Here is a 21,308-nt window from a genome sequence, read left to right as displayed (position 1 = left end):
GGGGGCGATGCTCTGCCCCTCCAGGGTGTTGCTCTGTTGCGACCAGAGCCACTCCAGCGCCTGGGGCAGAGGCCAAGGAGCCATCCCCAGCGCCCGGACCATCTTTTCTCCAATGCAGCCTCGCACGGGAGGGGAAGAGAGAGACAGAGAGGAAGGAGAGGGGGAGGGGTGGAGAAGCAGATGGGCGCTTCTCCTGTGTGCCCTGGCCGGAATCGAACCCGGGACCTCTGCACGCCAGGCCGACGCTCTACCACTGAGCCAACCGGCCAGGGCCAAGAGAGACAGAGGAAGGAGGGGGGTTGGAGAAGCAAATGGACGCTTCTCCTATGTGCCCTGGCCGGGAATCGAACCCGGATCCCCCGCACGCCAGACCAACGCTCTACCGCTGAGCCAACTGGCCAGCGCCTGCTTGTCTTCTATGTCACTAATCCTACCTTCTATCTGGCCTGTTGTATTAGCTAAGCTTGTTACCTTGTTTTTCAGTTCATGAATTGAGTTTTTCATCTGTTTTATTTGTTTTTATAGTTTCAATTTCTTTGCTAATATATTCTTTGTGTTCATTGAGTTGTTTTCTGAGCTCCCTAAATTGCCTTTCTCTGTTTTCTTGTATATCTCTGAGTATTTTTAGGATTTCTATTTTAAATTCTCTGTCATTTAGCTCCAAGGTTTCCAACATATTAAATTTTTTCTCCATAGATTTTTCCACATCTATCTGTGCTACTTCTCTATCTTTTGTATCCATGATATTCAATTTCATTTTTATTAATGGCATCTGAGGGTGGTCTTGTTGATAGCACTAATGAGAATTAATAACGAATAAAAAGTAAAAAAAAAAAGGAAAAAAACTCCACCAAAAAACCCAATAATAATTTATTATTCCCCCCCCTTTTCTTTCTTCTCTTCCCCTCCTCTCCCCTCCTCCTCAGGAATATCATGATGAACTGTGAATTATATTATGCTTAATGGAAAAAAAACTGCCTATACCAGAGGGCCTGAATTTGGGGGAAGTGTTCAAGGGGCAAAAAAGGAATAGGGACCCAAATGCAAAAAAGGAAAAAATTTGGGTCAAGTATAAAATGATTTGCTTGTAAGTGATGGTCTACTAAGAGATATAATGAGAGGGGTAAGAGGGAAACGGGAAAAAGGAAAAAAAAACTATTGTATTAAGTGGAGCAAAAACTAAATAGAATGGAGATCCTGGGTTGGGAGGAATGCTAATGAGTTAAAAAGCAAAGTAAAAAGCACCCAAAATGCCACAAAAAAAAACTTGAGTCCCAAATTAAATAATTTGTTCATGATTGAGGATTGAATGAGAGGAAAAGTAAAAGGAGAAAAGAAGAAACTAATAGAGAAGGAGAAATAAGAAAAAGGGGAAAAGGAAAAGAATAAAGAAAAAAAACAAGAAGAGAGAGAGAGAGTTAAGGGTTTTGGAGTGTAACTCTCATGGAGAGTAAGGCGCGGGCGTCTGCTCGTGTGGGCTGATTCACCACAGGCACACTCTTTCCTCAGCTTGAACAAACGTCCGTGCCGCAGCCTAGCTTCCTCCACGCCCTTAGCCCCCCCCCCCCCCACTCTCAGTTCCAAGCGAAAGCAGCCTTTGCTCAGGTTAGTGAGGAAGGCAGAGTGTTCCTTTGTCCGACTTACTTCCTTCAGGGTTGATTATATATTTAGTCAATTTTTCGCTCGATCCTACCTTCGCCTTCAGTGTGTCGAACTCCCGGATACTCCAAGGATAGATTTTTCTGTCTCTGGTTGATGAACTTGTTGAAATTTTGGGGAGATTTGTCGGTCGTGCTCCTCATGGTGCCATTTCTCCCTAGATATGTGACTTTGCTCATGGTGCTCAAGTCTCTGTGCTTCAGCAAAATGGAGGTGATAATGGTAGTGATTGTGAGTAGTAACTAGACAAGATAATAAAGGATATAGTGCCTTGGATGTAATAAGCATTGTGAAAGTGTTAGCTGTCATCCTCACTATCATCATCATCATCATGATCACCACCACCAACATTGTCTTACAGGCATATTAAAGATAGTTCAAGACCTACAACCGTGTGCACGGTGTCTGTACACTATGCATACAATGATACGTTTATTAATAAGTTCAGCTGTGATTTTTATTTATATTTACTTTCAGAAAACTATAAGAAATGGTCCTGACAGCTATGTAATATACTTTGTAAGTATAATACGAAAAAATAAATGCTATAGTAGTCTTGAGTTGCTCAGAGCTTACTAAGGCAGTCTGAAAAATATCTTCAACTAAGACATTTCTTATCTCTTTTTTTGCCTTTTATTAAAACAACTAGATGTTTTTGAAAGCATTTTAAAACTTCACAGAATAAAGTAAATCATAATCAGAAGAAATTAATATTTTACATGTAGAAAGATGTATAGCATTTTTCTGGACAAGAACGTAAAATATTTTTGCTGCAGAAATGTTCTCATTTGAATTCAGGTTAGATATTAACACTTGGCTTGTCTTTTTAAACAGGTTCATCCTAAATTCCACTACAAGCAGGCTCATGACCCAGGCACAGACACTTCCTGTGTGGCTTTTTCCTATGATGGTAATGTCCTTGCCTCTCGTGGAGGTAGGTTAAAAACTCCCTTTTTGTTGTGTTTCTAGATATAAAATAATCATATTTAACTCTAACAAATGTTACACTAGATTCTAACACTTAGTAACGCTAGCTTTGCTTTTTAATCTACCTTTGCCAGTCTGCTTTTCATTTTCATTAAAATTCATGCCCAACTTGACAATATTATTTTATTTAATGATATCAAGTGAAATTTAGAAAATATGTACTTTTTTGCTTACATTTTTATTTTGGCTTCAAATTTCATCTGAGTTTGAGGCCTCCAAGGATGACTTTGCCTGTACCTTATGTGGTCTTACAGATGATCATGTTCTCCGTTTTTTATATGGTTTTATAATTCTGGGTCTGGTATTTTAGAGTCTTCTGTTTGCTGGCCATTGAGTTTTTTCAATTCAAACACTAACTGAATTCAGTTAAAAAAAAAGTTGTACACCTGGATATTCTTGTTAATAGCCACATAGGTCTTTGTAACTTTACTTATCTACTCTTATATGATTGAACCGAGGTTGTTTCTAAGTTTTTGCTGAGTCTTTCTCACTTGGATAAGCTGTGTGTTGCTAGAAGGAAATAAGAGAATAAAGAAAACAGCTTATGAGCAGGGCATTATGGGGAAGTATGGGACATGACTGAGGCTCTTCCGGAAGACCCACGGTGGGGAGAGAAAAGAGATGGCAGGGGAAGTAGGCTGCAGCCACATTACAGCTGGCCTTAAAGACCACGCAAAGGACTTAGTCTTTGTTCTGTAGGTCAATGAATCTGGCAACAGTGCACAGAGTCATTCATTCATTACTCTGCTGCTACATTGTGAGCGCTGCTTTGAGCTAGCCTTATGCTAGGTGATGGGTATAAACTGTGAGCATCACAGAAAGGTTTCTCCCCTGAAAGCCTGGTGTAGAGGGTGGTGGGAGGGGGCCAAGATGATGAGACTCGGCACAGCCTTCCCCTCAGCTGGAACTGTCCAGGGCCTTCTACCCTCAGGAGTTCCATTCAGATTCTCTTTCCTCCAGAAGTCTCACCTGTTATATCCACACTCCCTTCACATCCATGAGCTAAGTCAGAGCACGTGTGTATGTATTTCCTATTTAAGATATACATGGTAACAGTGGATATGTATAACATATGTATTTTGGTCCATTCATTCTAACCTGCTACTTGAGTCCTAACATGACTCTTAATTAAGACTGTGGTTCTGACCCGAAAGGATTTCTGAATTGCTAGGAAGTTTTTTTAGATGATATATGCTCTACTTGGAAATGCTGACATTCAGTCTTCCATCTTTGGAGTGGTGTACCCAAATTTCCAAGGCAGGAAGAGAAGAGGGGAATAAGAGGGAAGCAGAGTTAGAAATTCTTCCCAGAGGATTCTCATATAGGCCAGCTTCCACCAGCTGATAATCACTCCCTAAGAGGTATAAAACTAACCCCATTTCAGTCAGTCACTTTGGTGGTAACTCGTACCTTCCCCTTCCGTCCTGGCTGTACAGAAATGGCAGGTGCGAGTCTATTCAGCGGAGTCTCCAGGGTGTCATAGGGTGCTCCGGCTAGCTCCGGACCCTGCCAGGTCAGCTAAACTGTTCAGTGGAGGTTAATGTTTTCATACTGTTAGAGAATTGTGAGGGAGGATACACAACCTTTTCTGAAGACTAAAGCAAAAAGATGAGTCCTACAAAGCTCTTCCAATATAAGCAGGTCCCTGGTCCAGCCTTTTGTGGATTAATGCACCTGCCAAAAGTTGGGTTTCAGAGGAAGGGTCTCTGGGGAGCGCAGGGATTTTTATTGAACTCTCCACTCACCTCACTTGCACCTGATACTGATTTCTTGCTGGACCCGAGGGGTTGAGGCAAGTCTCAGCTGTGGACACTGGGGAGAAAGAACAGCGAAGACATTACTCATGTGAGTTTTGGCTTTCGTTATGGTCAGGAATTAGTTAGTAGCCCTATAGAAATATAAATACGTGATTCTTAAAAGAATATTCATTATACTTTAAGTAACTTGGAGCAGTTGTACTCCCAGCGAAGTGAAGAATGACAGCCACAGGTACAGTTACACTGGTGGGAAGGGAATCATGTGACTCACCCTCATTAATGTTAATGGATAGCTTCACAGACACGCCAGAGAGAAAATCTGTTGTGCATTGAGCTACTTTCGGTCCTCATGGTTGTTAAATTAATGTCTTCTTAAGAAGTCAGGCTATGCTCAAGTCTATCACAGGGGAGCCGCCATCTGTTCTACAATCGCTCTTTAGAGTCAGAAGTTGGTTCTCTAGGGTTCCTTCTACATACAGATGCTACATCAATCTGGAAAAGTAATTGCTAGACGGCCAGTTCACTGTCGCACATCTACTGTTCTCGTAACTACTGCTTTCAAGCTCCTCAAGCAGTTAAAGAAGGAAAACGTGTCTATGGCTGCCTCCTTCCCTCCCTTCCTGCCTTTTTTTTCCCTTCTAATAGTTGTACACTAAGTTTAGCAACTCTGAACTTGGAATGAGTTCTTTTTTGCACAATTCACTCTGTCTTTTTTTTTTCTTTCTTTTTCCTCTATCAGGTGATGACACATTAAAATTATGGGACATCCGACAGTTTAGTAAGCCACTTTTCTCCGCCTCAGGTCTTCCCACCCTGTTCCCAATGTAAGTAGTGTATTTTTAATGTTTGATAAGCATAAGAGAATGGAAAAGACATTTACTCACCTTAATGTTAATTTCTATCACATGTCTTCTAGATCGCCTAAAAAATAATTCAAAAGTGATTGAAATAGGTTTTTTGAAAAACAGATATTATTTTTCCTTTTTATTTTGCACATTCTTTAGGCTGTAAATTTTTTTTCAAACTTTAAATAATGTGTGTTTATGTGTTTGTGTGTAAATGTATATATTGGATGCATGCACAGGCCTTGGGCTAATAAAACTATTTGAAGTGATTGTTCTTATAATATTGTATGAGTAACAAGGTAAAAGACTACATTTTTGTTGTCTTTTAAAATTTGAACCCTTTCCCATCAAAGCAATATTTTATAGTTAGCAAGTATTATAATATATCATTTCATTAATTTTTCTTTCTCATAGTTCCGGTCAATAATTAGTAACTTCCACTTGTTCAGACTGTCTTGCTCTGGGTCGCAGGATGCTCCTGCTCAGTTGGGAAGTGAAGCATTCAAAGATTTTCTGAGGCAGCCGAGGTGGAATTGGACCTCTATGTCCTACAGTTGGAGCCTAAGCAAAAATTTCTATTTTGGCAGAAATAAAATTTCACATCTGTGTTAAGGGGAGCATCACGTGGGGGAAGCTGAGTAATAATAGCACCAACTCCAACACAGCCTGTTGCCCACGGCATGTGTCTGTTAGGACAAACAGATGGACAAACAGACATTTCTAGCTGATGACAATTTTTTGAGCTCTGATGCCTGTTACGAATAATGCTAACTCTATGACTTGTTTGGATCGTGACTTACATCATTCAGTCAGTGGCCAGACCTCTGAGAGCTGTTGACTCAGAGCCACTGAGCAGGCTCTCAGCAGTGTGGCCTGTTCCTCATTTCATGGTGCTCGAGTTGACAAAACTCAAATTATTTGAGTGGTGATGGTGAAAAATAGTTCTAAAACTAGTCAAAGTCATCACTACTTAGGCATTAGTCATACAGTGTCTATTTGTGTATAGATACTGTTGATGTCTCTGTGGAGCTTCTCTTTGCATTATAAAAAAATATGCGTAGAAGTTAAAAGCACAAAGTCTGGAATCAAACTGCCTAAGTTTGAATCCCAGTTGCACCACTTTTGTGATATTGGACAAGGTTTATTTAGTGTCTCCTTTTGCCTCAGTTTTCTCATCAGTAAAATGGGTACAATAATATCTACCTCATAGGGTTATTGTGAAGATAAAGTGAATTAATTTAAGTGCTTGACTTACTATCAGTCCTATTTAAGAGTTACCTCTTCTTCCAATGATCTTGTTTATATTTTAGTTACTCGCTCATCAGTGCTGCACTGTTGTGGGGCCATAAGCTTATCTATATTCACTCTTTTTGTCTGCAGGACCGACTGCTGTTTCAGTCCAGATGACAAGCTCGTAGTAACCGGCACATCTGTTCAGAGGGGATGTGGCAGCGGCAAACTTGTTTTCTTCGAGCGCAGGACTTTCCAAAGGGTCTATGAAATAGACATCACGGATGCGGTATGTGTGTTCTTTTTCCCAGCCTTGAGAATGGAGTGAAGTTTGCCTGTTAGCTGTCTTTTGTTTTGGTTTTGGTTTTTAATTAGAACATTAGCCCCGGCCCTTACAGTGCAATGGTAGCTCGCTACTTTTTTATCCACAGTGTGCTAATTTCTATTTAGTTATTTGGAAATTTAAGACATTTTAAATTTAACTTCTGCAAAAAATACCCTTTAGTTTTCTTTACAGATTACTAAGAGAACTATAACAACAGCATTCATTCATTCATTCATTCATTCATTCATTCATGTCCTGAGACTGGCCATGATATCATAATGTAATAATAGTGAAGGTTCCCAGAGGAAAATCTGAATTCCTTTAAAGTCTTTCAAAGTGCGTATTATTATTTAGATGGTGAGGCAAATCATTGTTATTTTCTGCGTATGAAACAGGCCAATTAATGTCTGTGTAAATTTTCTTTGGCTTATTGTCAAATTCTTTAGTAATATCCTATATCTTAAACAGTGCTCTTATGTAGGTTTCTCCAGTTGTTTCAGCTCTTTGTAAACATTTAAGACATATTAAGCACTTAAATGATTCAGACAATTGAACAACTGTTTTTAAATCACCAGTAAAAATCTTCTGTCTCTAATGTTCTAGTATTACTTTGGAGTCTTAATTGTAGGCCTTAAATTTGAAACCATGGTAGAGTTAGAGTCAATATAGAAATAACAATGTGGCCAATTCTAGATGAGTTACTTAGGTTTTATGGATCCTAATCTCATGACATCATCTGAAATGTGCCAGTGCTAATAATACTTTTTTTGGGTGCATTCAGGAGCCAACTGAAACACTAGAATCAAAGAAAAACACTCTTGATTCTATCAACTTTAATCTCACAAAATAAAATTATTATAATTGAGCTGTTCTCTTTTGCCTCTCAATGACTATACATTTCAGTAATGTTTGTTGTGTTGTGTTTTTGAATTGTAATTTAAGTTGAAATGTAATAAATTAAGGGATGTAGAAGTATGATTGCATCTGTAAGGACTTGCTGATATCTGTGGCGTGCAGAACATGCTGTTCACGGTGATGCTCTAAGTTGCTTTTCTAGGTCGATCTTTCTTACAATAGCACTTCCCACTACCTCCTTATCTACTGTACATTTGTGTTTGTCTGTCTTCTGCTGCCAGGATATCAGCCCATGAGCGCAGAAACTTTGTCTGCTCTGTTCACTGCGATATCCTCAGTGCTTAGAAGAGTGCCTGGTACATAGACAGTGTTTGATCAGTATTTACTGAATGAGTGAATGGAATACAGTCAGCCCTCTATATCTATGGGTTTTGCAACTGTGGATTCAGCCAACCTTAGACTGAAAATATTTTTTTAAAACTTGCAGAAAGTCAACCCCTAAACAATAGAGTAATAGTGTTTACATTGTATTAATATTATAAGTATTCTAGAGATGATTTTGAGTATATGGGACAATGTGCAAAGAGTATAGCATGTTATAAAAGGGGCTTGAGCATCCATAGCTTTTGGTATGGGACAGAGGTGCTGGAACCAAACCCCCACAAGAGTCCGAGGGAGGACTACACTTGGGAGTGCAAGTGAGAAATGCATATCGTTGGGCACAGGTGTGTCTTTGCGGAGTGTGGCAAGAGAGAGGTATCTGGAGATGGAAAGGCCAGCTGACCTTGGACACCATAACAAGAAAGTGACTTTGTGTTGTGCCTTTTTTTTTTATTAATTTTAATGGGGTGACATTGATAAATCAGGGTACATATGTTGAGAGAAACGATCTCTAGGTTATTTTGACATTTGATTATGCTGCATTCCCATCACCCAAAGTCCAATTGTCTTCCATCACCTTCTAACTGGTTTTCTTTATGCCCCTCCCATCCCCCACCTCCTCCCTCTTCTCCCCCCCACCCCGTAACCCCCATACTCTTGTCCATGTCTCTGAGTCTCATTTTTATGTCCCACCTATGTATGGAATCATATACTTCTTAGTTTTTTCTGATTTACTTATTTCGCTCAGTATAATGTTCTCAAGGTCCATCCATGTTGTTGTATATGATCCGATGTCATCATTTCTTATGGCTGAGTAGTATTCATTAGTATATATGTACCAATCCACTCATCCACTGACAGACACTTGGGCTGTTTCCAGATCTTCGCTATTGTGAACAATGCTGCCATAAACATGGGGGTGCATTTCTTCTTTTCAAACAGTGCTATGGTGTTCTTGGGGTGTATTCCTAACAGTGGTATAGCTGGGTCAAAAGGCAGTTCGATTTTTAATTTCTTGAGGAATCTCCATACTGTTTTCCACAGTGGCTACACCAGTCTGCATTCCCACCAGCAGTGCGGGAGGGTTCCCTTTTCTCCACATCCTCGCCAGCACTTATTCTGTGTTGTTTTGTTAATGAGCGCCATTCTGACTGGTGTCAGATGATATCTCATTATGGTTTTAATTTGCATTTCTCTAATGATTAGTGATGTTGAGCATTTTTTCATATGCCTATTGGCTGTCTGTATGTCCTCTTTTGAGAAGTGTCTATTCATTTCTTTTGCCCATTTTTGGATTGGATTGTTTGTCTTCCTGGTATTAAGTTTTACCAGTTCTTTATAAATTTTGGTTATTAACCCCTTATCAGACGTATTGTCAAATATATTCTCCCATTGTGTAATTTGTCTTTTTATTCTGTTCTTATTGTCTTTAGCTGTGCAGAAGCTTTTTAGTTTGATATAGTCCCATTTGTTTATCCTGTCTTTTATTTCACTTCCCTGTGGAGACAAATCGGCAAATATATTGCTGCGAGAGATGTCAGAGAGCTTACTGCCTATGTTTTCTTCTAAGATGCTTATGGTTTTACGGCTTACATTTAAGTCTTTTATCCATTTTGAGTTTATTTTTGTGAGTGGTGTAAGTTGGTGGCCTAGATTCATTTTTTTGCAGGTAGCTGTCTAATTTTCCCAACACCATTTGTTGAAGAGGCTGTCTTTACTCCAATGTATGCTCTTACCTCCTTTGACAAATATCAGTTGTCCATAAAAGTGTGGGTTTATTTCTGGGTTCTCAGTTCTGTTCCACTGATCTATATGCCTGTTCTAATGCCAGTACCCAGGCTGTTTTGAGTACAATGGCCTTATATTATAACTTGATATCTGGAAATGTGATACCTCCTACTTTGTTCTTCCTTTTCAAGATTGCTGAGGTTATTCGTGTTCTCTTTTGGTTCCATATAAATTTTTGGAATATGTGTTCTATATCTTTGAAGTAAGTCATTGGTATTTTAATTGGTATTGCATTGAATTTATAAATTGCTTTGGGTAATATAGACATTTTAATGATGTTTATTCTTCCTAACCATGAGCACGGAATATGCTTCCACTTGTTTGTATCTTCCCTGATTTCTTTTATCAATGTTTTATAATTTTCCAAGTACAAGTCTTTAATCTCCCTGGTTAAATTTATTCCTAGGTACTTTACTTTTTTGGTTGCTATGGTAAAGGGGATTGCTTCCTTAATTTCTTTTTCTGACAGTTGATTGTTAGTGTATAAAAATGACTCTGATTTCTGAGTATTAATTTTATATCCTGCCACCTTGCTGAAATCATTTATCAGGTCTAGTAGTTTTTTGACTGAGACTTTAGGGTTTTCTATATACAATATCATATCATCTGCAAATAATGATAGTTTTACTTCTTCTTTTCCAATTTGGATGCCTTTTATTTCTTCTTCTTGTCTGATTGCTGTGGCTAGGACTTCCAGAACTATGTTGAATAAGAGTGGTGAAAGGGGGCACCCCTGCCTTGTTCCTGATCTTAAGGGGAACTTTTTAATTTTTTGCTTTTAATTTTTTCCCATTGAGTATGATGTTGGCTGTGGGTTTGTCATAGATGGCCTTTATCATGTTGAGGTACGTTCCCTGTATTCCCACTTTGCTGAGAGTTTTTATCATGAATGGGTGCTGGATTTTATCAAATGCTTTTTCTGCATCTGTTGAAATTATCATGTGGTTTTTTCCTTCCTTTTGTTTATGTGATGAATCACGTTGATTGATTTGTGAATATTGTACCAGCCTTGCCTCCCAAGAATAAATCCCACTTGATCATGGTGTATGATTTTTTTCATATATTGCTACATCCGGTTTGCTAATATTTTGTTGAGGATTTTAGCATCTAAATTCATCAGTGATATTGGCCTATAATTTTCTTTCTTTGTGTTGTCTTTGCCTGGTTTTGGAATCAGAATTATGCTCGCCTCATAAAAGGAGCTTGGAAATCTTCCTTCCTCTTGAATTTTTTGAAATAGCTTGAGAAGGATAGGAGTTAGTTCTTCTTTGAATATTTGGTAGAATTCACTTGTGAAACCATCTGGCCCAGGACATTTCTTTTTGGGGAGTTTTTTGATAACTGTTTCAATCTCATTTGTTGTAATTGGTCTGTTTAGGTTTTCTGATTCTTCCAGATTGATTTTTGGAAGATTATATGTTTCAAGGAATTTGTCCATTTCATCTAGGTTGTCTAGTTTTTTGGCATACAGTTCTTCATAGTATTTTCTTACAATATTTTGTATTTCTGTTGTGTCAGTTGTTATTTCTCCACTCATGTTTCTAATTTTATTTATTTGAGTCCTCTCTCTTTTTTTCTTGGTGAATCTGGTTAAAGGTTCATTGATCTTGTTTACCTTTCAAAGAACCAGCTCCTGGTTTCATTGATCCTCTGTGTTGTTTCTTTAGCCTCTATGTCATTTATTTCTGCTCTGATCTTTATTATTTCCTTCCTTCTACTAACTCTGGGCTTTACTTGCTGTTCTTTTTCTAGTTCTTTTAGATGTAGGGTCAAGTTGTTTATTTGAGCTTTTTCTACTTCTTAAAGTATGCTTGTAATGCTGTGAACTCTCAGGACTGCTTTTGCTGTGTCCCATAAATTTTGAGTTGATGTATGCTTATTATCGTTTGTTTCTAGGAATTTTTTAATTTCCTCTTTGACCTCATTGTTTACCCATTCGTTATTTAATAACATGCTTTTTAGTTTTCAAGTGTTTGAGTATTTTTGAGTTTTTCTGTTGTGGCTGATTTCTAGTTTCATGCCATTGTGATCAGAGAAAGTGCTCTATATGATTTCGATCTTCTTAAATTTTTTGAGACTGCTTTTGTGCCCTAATATGTGGTCTATTCTAGAGAATGTATCATGAGCACTTGAAAAGAATGAATATTCTGCTGCTTTAGGGTGAAAGGTTCTGAAGATATCTATTAAATCGAGTTGATCTAGTATGTCCTTTAAGTCTGCTGTTTCTTTGTTAATTTTCTTTCTTGAGGATCTATCTAGTGATGTTAGTGGCATATTGAAATCCCCTACTATTATAGTATTGCTGTTGATCTCGTCCTTTAAGTCCATCAAAGCCTGCTTTATATATTTAGGTGCTCCTATATTAGGTGCGCAGATATTTAGAACGGTTATATCTTCCTGTTGGATTGCTCCCTTTATCATTATGTAGTGGCCATCTTTATCTCTTACTTTATCTCTTTGTTTTAAAGTCCATTTTGTCTGATATAAGTATGGCTAGCCCAGCTTTTTTTTCATTTCCATTTGCGTGAAATATTTTTTTCCATCCTTTATCTTCAGTCTCTGTGCATCTTTTGTTTTAAGGTGTGTCTCTTGTAGAAAGCATATGTATGGGTCCTGTTTTCTTATCTGCGCAGCTACCCTATATCTTTTGATCGGATCATTTAATCCATTTACATTTAAGGTTATTATTGATATGTAATTGTTTATTGTCATTTTATTCTTTAAAACTGTATTCCTCTTTTGTTATATTCTTTTTCTCCTTTGATCTGTTTACAACAGGCCCCTTAGCATTTCTTGCAGCCTTGGCTTGGTTGTAGTGAATTCCTTGAGTTTTTTTTTTTTTCTGGAAAGCTTTTTATTTCTCCTTCAATTTTAAGTGATAGCCTTGCTGGATAAAGTAGTCTTGGTTGTAGGCTCTTGTTCTGCATTACTTTGAATATTTCTTGCCATTCCCTTCTGGCCTCAAGTGTTTCTGTTGAGAAGTCGGACGTCATCCTTATGGGGACTCCTCTGTAGGTGATATTCTTTTTTTCTCTAGCAGCTTTTAATATTTTCTCTTTATCACTTAGCTTTGGTATTTTAATTATGATGTGTCTTGGTGTTGATTTCTTTGGGTTTCTCCTTAATGGAGTTCTCTGTGCTTGTTGAACATGTGAGATGTTTTCCTGCCTTATTTGAGGGAAGTTTTCAGCTATGATATGCTTGAACAAAGTCTCTGTCCCTTTTTCTTTCTCTTCTTCTTCAGGAACCGCTATGATATGGATGTTATTTCTCTTCATGTTGTCACAGAGCTCTCTAAGAGTTTCCTCAGACTTTTTGAGACTCTTTTCTTTTTTCTGCTGTGCTTCCGTGCCTTTATTTATCTTGTCCTCAAACTTGCTGATTCGATTCTCAGCTTCATCCATCCTGCTTTTAATTCCTTCCATTATGTTCTTCATTTCTGATATTGTATTTGTCATTTCTGACTGATTCTTTTTTATTTCAATGTCCTTTTTTATATTTGCTATCTCTTTATTTAGGTGTTCGTAATGACCATCTGTTGTTGTTCTAATCTCTTTGAGCATCCTAACAATCATTATTTTAAACTCTGCATCTGTTAATTTGGTTATATCTGATTCATTCAGGTCCTTTCTGGGGATTTCTCTTGATTCATTTGTGTTGCATTTCTCTGCCTTCTCATTTTCTCTCTGTAAAAGAAAGTTTTTTCCACTGGAGTCCACTGGTTGTGGCCTCTGTTCCCTAGGTATGGTCTGTCTGCAGGTCCACCAACTCCTCTACTCTTTCTGCCTAGGGCTTTTGGGTATGGGCATTGCCAGTGCCTGCCCACTGGGGCTGTTGCTGTGGTTTCCGCCTCTCCTTCACAGGAGTGGCTGTGATAACATGCTCGGGTGTTCAAGCCTTGGTGGTCTTGGCCTTCACCTGTCCCTGTGGGTGGCGTTATGCTCAGCCCTGAGAGTAGTGGCGAGCACCTTTGCTCAGCTGCGGGTCTCCGCCTGTTTCCGGGCTTTCGCCCCCGCCCTTGCAGGAGGAGCCTACTTGTGGGACGGCTGCAAGCTTTGGCTCCACAGGCCAGGCGGGACTGTGTGCCCACACTCAGTAGGGGGACTCTGCCTGCTCTGGGTTTTTGACTCCAGCCCCGTGGGAGGATCTGGCTCCCAAGTCAGGCCACAAGCCTTGGTTCCACGGGCGAGGCAAGGCTATGCTCCTGTGCCCTTGCTCAAGGGCCGGTCTCCACCCCTTCTGGGGTTTCCGCTCTTCCCCCCGCAGGCTGGATTGCAGGTGGCCCACAGCTGGGCTTGACCACTTTTGCACGTCTCCTCCTGCCCAGCCAGACAAGACTGAGCTCACACCTGGGCCCAGTGGTGGCCAGCCGGTTTCCTCCCTTGCTGACCAAACCGCACTTCTGCATCCCGCTGCCACCCACCCTCTGGCGAGCCCTCAGCTCTGTGGGTGGGGGCGCTGCAGCTCAGACCCTAACACTCACTACTGTAGTCCCGAAAGCTCCCTCCTTCTAAGTGACTCTGCTCTGAGTGCTGCGGGAGAGCTTATTTGGCTGGTGTCCTGCTTCCCTTTGCTGGTATTGCTGTTTCCAGGGGAAATATTCGCTTCAGGTTTGGGGAATGACTCGTCCCAGGGGTTAGGGTGGCTGTCTCCCAAAATGTTTCTCCCTGTGCCTCCTAGATTACACTCTCTTCCTGCTACTCCGGTCCTCTCCTCTCTTCCCATCCCCTGGAGCCCTGGGTGAGTGGTTGTGAGAGAGGTTTTCTGCGGGGTCCCTTTAAGAAGAATCCTGGGTCTGAGAAATCTGTCTCTTTCTCACAAACAGTATCCTGACTTGTTTCCAGCTAAATACTGTCCTTATGCCTCTTCTAGGTTCTGGGGCTGCAGGCTGGGGCTTTGTTCCTGGGGCTCAGGACCCTCCCCTCTCTGCTAAACTCACTTCCCACCGCACGAGTCTCCCCTGGCTGCCGTTCACTCCAGGGCTCTGGGCAGCCCTCTCCGCGTTTCTGCTATTCCTACCAGTCTCGGTGTGGCTTCTTCAGTGTTCCTTGGTTGAAAAGTCCTCTTAGTTTAGTCCAAAGTTGGTTTTTCCAGATGATAGTTCTTAAAATTAGTTTGTAATCCACTTTGGTTCTGGGAAGTGGAGGTTGGTACGTCTGCCTACTCCATTGCCATCTTGTCTCCCCTTTTTTGTTTTTTGTTTTTTTAAAGCAAAGGAATGGCAGATTCAGATCCAGGCTTTAAAGCAGTTAATTTTTACTGAAGTTTTAAGATTAGACTTAATATATATATATTTTTTATTTATATTTTTTTAGAGAAGAGAGAGAGGGGGAGAGAGAGTGAGAGAGAGTGAGAGAGAGAAGGAAGGAGGAGCAGGAAGCATCAACTTCCATATGTGCCTTGACCAGGGTTTCAAACTGGCAATCTCAGCATTTCCAGGTTGATGCTTTATCCACTGTGCCACCACAGGTCATGCTGAAGTTTAGATTTATATATTTGGTGTTCATTCATACATGCAGGCTGAAGTTTATAACTTGGGAGACTGGGTCAATTTCTGTTAGATTTAAAAAGGAAAAGAAAGAACAGATTTTGGAAGGAAGACAGTGATTTCTGTTGTGGCTATGTTGAGCTTGAAGCACCTGCAGGATCTCTGGTAGATGGATAGAATGAGTTTGGGCTGAAGAGAAAGAAGACAGTTTTGGGAGAGCTTTTATAATTCATAGTTGAAATGTGTTGCTGATTAGTTAGACCAGTGGTTCTCAACCTGTGGGTCGTGACCCACAGGTTGAGAACAGCTGAGTTAGACTAAGGAAAGGGCATAAAGAAGAGAATGCATGAGCCCTAGAATTTAAGGGGTTCACCACAGAATTTAAGGGGTGAACAAATGAAGAGAAACAAAGGAGAAGGGTCAGTAAGTAAATGGAATAGTCCATATATTGAATTATCTTAGAAAGGCCAGAAGACAGATCTAGAAGTCCATTTTAATAGATGGAAGAGAGAGACCTTCAAATAGGGACAAACCACACTCCTTTCAGGGACCTTTTAAAGGAGGGGTCCCCAAACTTCTTGCACAGGGGGCCAGTTCACTGTTCCTCAGACCGTTGGAGGCCGGACTATTAAAAAAACTATGAACAAATCCCTGTGCACACTGCACATATCTTCTTTTAAAGTAAAAAACCAAAATGGGAACAAATACAATATTAAAAATAGAGAACAAGTAAATTTAAATCAACAAACTGACCAGTATTTCAATGGGAACTATGGGCCTGCTTTTGGCTAATGAGATGGTCAATGTCCGGTTCCATATTTGTCACTGCTAGCCATAACAAGTGATATGACGCACTTCCAGAGCCGTGAGGCGCGGAAGTAGTACTGTACGTGAGCGACACTGCACTTTGCGGTGCTGCCACATACAGTACTCCAGCATCTGCATCCTTTTGTTCCTCTCACTGACCACCAATGAAAGAGGTGCCCCTTCTGGAAGTGTGGCGGGGGCCGGATAAATGGCTTCAGGGGGCCGCATGTGGCCCGCAGCCGTAGTTTGGGGACCCCTGTTTTAAAGTATTGATTTAGGATTTGCTTGCCTTTTTGTTGTTATTAACATCAGACAACATTGTTTTTCTATTTATGTAGAATAATGGTATGTTAAAGAGACTTTAAACTGCCTTTATGATCTATTTTCTCAAGTTTTAAGTCTTCTTGGAATGAAAGATGATAAACAGATGCGTTCTTTGGAATGGATAAGGGATGAACACTTCAGTAGTGTGCTTGTTGGACTAGGCACAGGAAATCCTAGATGTGTCCTTTAACTGCACTGAAGTGTGATGGATTGTATTCTTCACACACCCTCTTCTGAAACAGAATAAACTCCCACATAGTGATGTTCTAGAATGCTAAGCTCAACATGTATATAGAGCCAAAAATTGTTTTCAGTCAGGGGATGTTAGTATCTATATAATTAATTTCCTAATAACTATAAAAGCTGTTCTACAATCTTCACAATAAATAGTTTTTAAAAATATAACAACTACACTTCCCATATTTGTTTTGGAAACAAACTTAGAAAAAAAACTAGTTATAACTTTACTGTCTGTATTATCATATGCTCTGAAATTTTTTTCTCTATTCAATGTTGAGATTCTCAACTCTCTTCACTAGGAGATGACAAATATTTAACATTTATGTCTTCCCTGTATGATGTTTATACACATTTTATAATTCTGCTGCAGTTATTTTTAGATGTTTTCTTTGTAGTTCAATTGCATTTCCTCAAGTTAAAAAAACAAATGCATGCATATTCTTCACATATCTAATTCTTTGTGACTTGAGTAGTGTGATCAGCCTCTTTTCTAAGATGGATTCCAGAATATAACCTGAATCTTGAGTTTACACACTCACACTGCTGTTTTTGTGAATGGCAGCGCAGACTTTTTATATTGTATAAAAGGCTTTTATTACCTTTTATGCAATAAATGTGTAGGAGTAAAAGAATGGAAAAATATAATTTGGAGACAATGAATCAATTAAAAATATAACTGTGTTTAGAAGAAACAGAAAAATTTAAAACCTTTTCAGCATTCTAGTTCTTTTAGGAAATGCTCCTCAATAACATTATAAACTATTATTAGCGATAATTTATTGCAGAGTGACTAATAGATTTTCCTTTTTAATGGATATAATTCAAGGGACATAGTTTATGCAACTGTACTGGCATATTATTACCATTTATAAATATTCATTAACCCAAGCATAGTGAAATAAAGTTGTTTTGACCTGCTGTTATTTAAAATGGAGGCCTCTTTACCTCAGTTGCTTTGGGCAATAATTTGAAAGAGATGGTAGATATTCCTTGGACAAAGAGAGGAAAGGCGGAAAGGAAGAAGCCAGAAATTTTACACCTGACTCTGACTTCTTTTCTGATTTATTTGCTTAGGTACTTTGGTGGGAAGCTCTATTTCTATAAACACTGATTGAACAAAGTGAGGAAAAGAAAGAAAAAACCTTAAACTTTTACTTTTGAAACAGCTATAACATCTAGCACAACTGATCTAGTGAAGGGAAGGGAAGCGAAGGGGAATTTGCTTTGATATTTTTAACTAGACTGCCTTAAGCATTTCAAAGTTGATCGAGGATCCGAGTATCAACATAAGAAATAGAATAGTAAAAGGTCTTTTAGGGAAGAAAACAATGTATTTGTGATTACCTAAAGAATAATAGATTATCTTTAGGAAAATTTTTACCCACCTAAGAGGGTAGATAGCAAAGAATAGGAATATATTCGGTATTTGCTTCTTTTTACGTGTTCTCCAGAATATCCCCTTCCATGAGAAATGAAACCTAGGTTATGCACATATCATTTATGTTCTTTTTTATTTTCCCCTTTTTTGTCTTACAGAGACACAGAGAGAGAGTCAGAGAGAGGGATAGATAGGGACAGACAGACAGGAATGAAGAGAGATGAGAAGCATCAATCATTAGTTTTTCGTTGTGTCACCTTAGTTGTTCATTGATTGCTCTCTCACATGTGCCCCGACCGTGGGCCTTCAGCAGACCAAGCAACCCCTTGCTCGAGCCAGCGACCCTGGGTCCAAACTGGTGAGCTTTGCTCAAACCAGATGAGCCCGCGCCCAAGCCGGTGACTTCGAGGTCTCGAACCTGGGTCCTCCGCATCCCAGTCCGACGCTCTATCCACTGCGCCACCACCTGGTCCAGCCATTTATGTTCTTAAAAAAAAACAAAAACCCACTCGGAATGTCAAATTAAGTTGCTTTTATCAGTTTGAAATCCTACTTTTTTTTTCTTCATGGAGCCAACTCTACAGTTAGAGAAAGTATATTTCTGATCTGTCTTCCTGGAACTTTTATCTGTTATTTTCATCTTCATCAAGTGGAGGAAAGTGAAATAAAAATAATGACTTCAATGTTGTTGTTAATATTAACTCTGACCTTTTCCTGAGACAGAGAGAACTTGAAGTTTTCCTACCAGATTAATTTTTTAAATCTATTTACTTTCTTACTACAAGCTATTTTTATGCCGCTTATTATGGATATTGATTTAAAAATATATAATTATTGTTAAAATTATGTTAGGTTACAGTTTATATATTTACCAAAAGGAGGGAAATTTTTAAAGAACCATGATTATAGAGGTAGCCTACTACATATATTGAGGAGAGCATGATTTATTAAAATAAAATTTCTGCCCTGGCCAGTTGGCTCAGCAGTAGAGCATTGGCCCGGCATGCGGAAGTCCCAGGTTTGATTCCGGCCAAGGCACACAGGAGAAGCACCCATCTGCTTCTTTCCCCTTCCCCCCTTCTTTCTCTATATCTCTCTCTTCCCCTCCCGCAGCTAAGGCTCCACTGGAGCAAAGTTGGCCCAGGTGCTGAGGATGGCTCCATGGTCTCTGCCTCAGGCACTAGAATGGCTCAGTTTGCAACAGAACAATGCCCCAGATGGGCCGAGCATCGCCCCCTGGTGGGCATGCCAGGTGTATCCCAGTAGGGCGCATGTGGGAGTCTTTCTGTTTGTTCCCCACTCCTGCTTCCCACTTCAGGGAAAAAATAAATAAATAAATATATAAAATTCCCATAAAGACATCAACTATGCTTTCTTCTTTATTTAATTAGGTGAAGTTGTAAAGTGAACTTGAGTTCACATTATTTTTCCTCTTAGCTTTTTCTATTTTAAATGTATTTTTCTGATTATGAAAATAGTACATATTAAATCTAAGAAATTGACAATGAAGTAAAGATTGTTAAAAAGGGTATCATATGTGATCATATCATCCATTGATTAGTCCCACATATAACAAATACATTAATAAATTTTGATGTTCAAGAAAATTGTTATATGGGTTAACATATAAAATGAAAATATTGCAACTTTTATTTCAAATAAAAGTGTTTGTGTTCCCAAATAGCCTCAGCAATCTTAAAAAAGAAGAATAAAGTGGGAGGTATCACACTTCCTGATATCGAGTTATACTACAAGGCCATTGTACTCAAAACAGCCTGGTACTGGCATAAGAACAGGCATATAGATCAATGGAACAGAACAGAGAACCCAGAAATAAACCCACAGTTCTATGGACAACTGATATTTGACAAAGGAGGCAAGGAAATACAATGGAGTAAAGACAGCCTCTTTAACAAATGGTGTTGGGAAAATTGGACAGCTACCTGCAAAAAAATGAAACTAGATCACCAGCTTACACCACTCACAAAAATAAACTCAAAATGGATAAAAGACTTAAATGTAGGCCGTGAAACCATAAGCATCTTAGAAGAAAACATAGGCAGTAAGCTCTCGGACATCTCTCGGAGCAATATATTTGCCGATTTATCTCCACAGGCAAGTGAAATAAAAGACAGGATAAACAAATGGGACTATATCAAACTAAAAAGCTTTTGCACAGCTAAAGACAACAAGAACAGAATAAAAAGACAAACTACACAATGGGAGAACATATTTGACAATACGTCTGATAAGGGGTTAATAACCAAAATTTATAAAGAACTCGTAAATCTCAATACCAGGAAGACAAACAATCCAATCCAAAAATGGGCAAAAGAAATGAATAGACACTTCTCCAAAGAGGACATACAGATGGCCAACAGGCATATGAAAAAATGCTCAACATCACTAATCATTAGAGAAATGCAAATTAAAACCACAATGAGATATCACCTCACACCAGTCAGAATGGCGCTCATCAACAAAACAACACAGAATAAGTGCTGGCGAGGATGTGGAGAAAAGGGAACCCTCCTGCACTGCTGGTGGGAATGCAGACTGGTGCAGCCACTGTGGAAAACAGTATGGAGATTCCTCAAAAAACTGAAAATCAAACTGCCTTTTGACGCAGCTATCCCACTTTTAGGAATATACCCCAAGGACACCATAGAACGGCTCGAAAAGGAGAAATGCACCCCCATGTTTGTGGCAGCATTGTTCACAATAGCAAAGATCTGGAAACAACCCAAGTGTCCGTCAGAGGACGAGTGGATTAAAAAGCTTTGGTACATATATACTATGGAGTACTACTCAGCCATAAGAAATGATGACATCGGATCCTTTACAATAACATGGATGGACCTTGATAACATTATACGGAGTGAAATAAGTAAATCAGAAAAAAAAACTAAGAACTACATGAATCCATACATAAAAGGGACATAAAAATGAGACTCAGAGACATGAACAAGAATGTGATGGCAACAGGGGTGGGGGGTGGGGGGAGGGGGGATGGGGTGAAGAAGGAGAGAGGGTTTGGGGGAGGGGAGGGGCACAAAGAAAACCAGATAGAAGGTGACAGAAGACAATTTAACTTTGGGGGAGGGGTATACAGCACAATCAAATGTCAAAATAATCTAGAGATGTTTTCTCTCAACATATGTACCCTGATTTATCAATGTCACTGCATTAAATTTAATAAATAAATTAAAAAAAAGTGTTTGTGTTCCTATTAGGAGAGGATATT

General features: G+C 39.2%; 1 protein-coding gene across 1 annotated transcript in view; it reads left to right on the top strand.

Annotated features, from left to right (window-relative positions):
* WDR70 (WD repeat domain 70) overlaps positions 1-21,308 on the top strand; it is a 281,551-nt gene that overhangs the window by 224,126 nt on the left and 36,117 nt on the right. The window contains exons 11-13 of the mRNA XM_066378869.1: positions 2,494-2,593; positions 5,143-5,227; positions 6,629-6,767. Of these exons, the coding sequence (XP_066234966.1) occupies positions 2,494-2,593; positions 5,143-5,227; positions 6,629-6,767 (324 nt within the window). The remainder of the gene's footprint in view (positions 1-2,493; positions 2,594-5,142; positions 5,228-6,628; positions 6,768-21,308) is intronic.

The sequence above is a fragment of the Saccopteryx leptura genome, chromosome 1, assembly GCF_036850995.1.
Source record: "Saccopteryx leptura isolate mSacLep1 chromosome 1, mSacLep1_pri_phased_curated, whole genome shotgun sequence".
Taxonomy (NCBI): domain Eukaryota; kingdom Metazoa; phylum Chordata; class Mammalia; order Chiroptera; family Emballonuridae; genus Saccopteryx; species Saccopteryx leptura.
The sequence above is the reverse complement of the archived record's forward strand: the minus strand, read 5'-3'. Positions and strand labels throughout refer to the sequence as shown.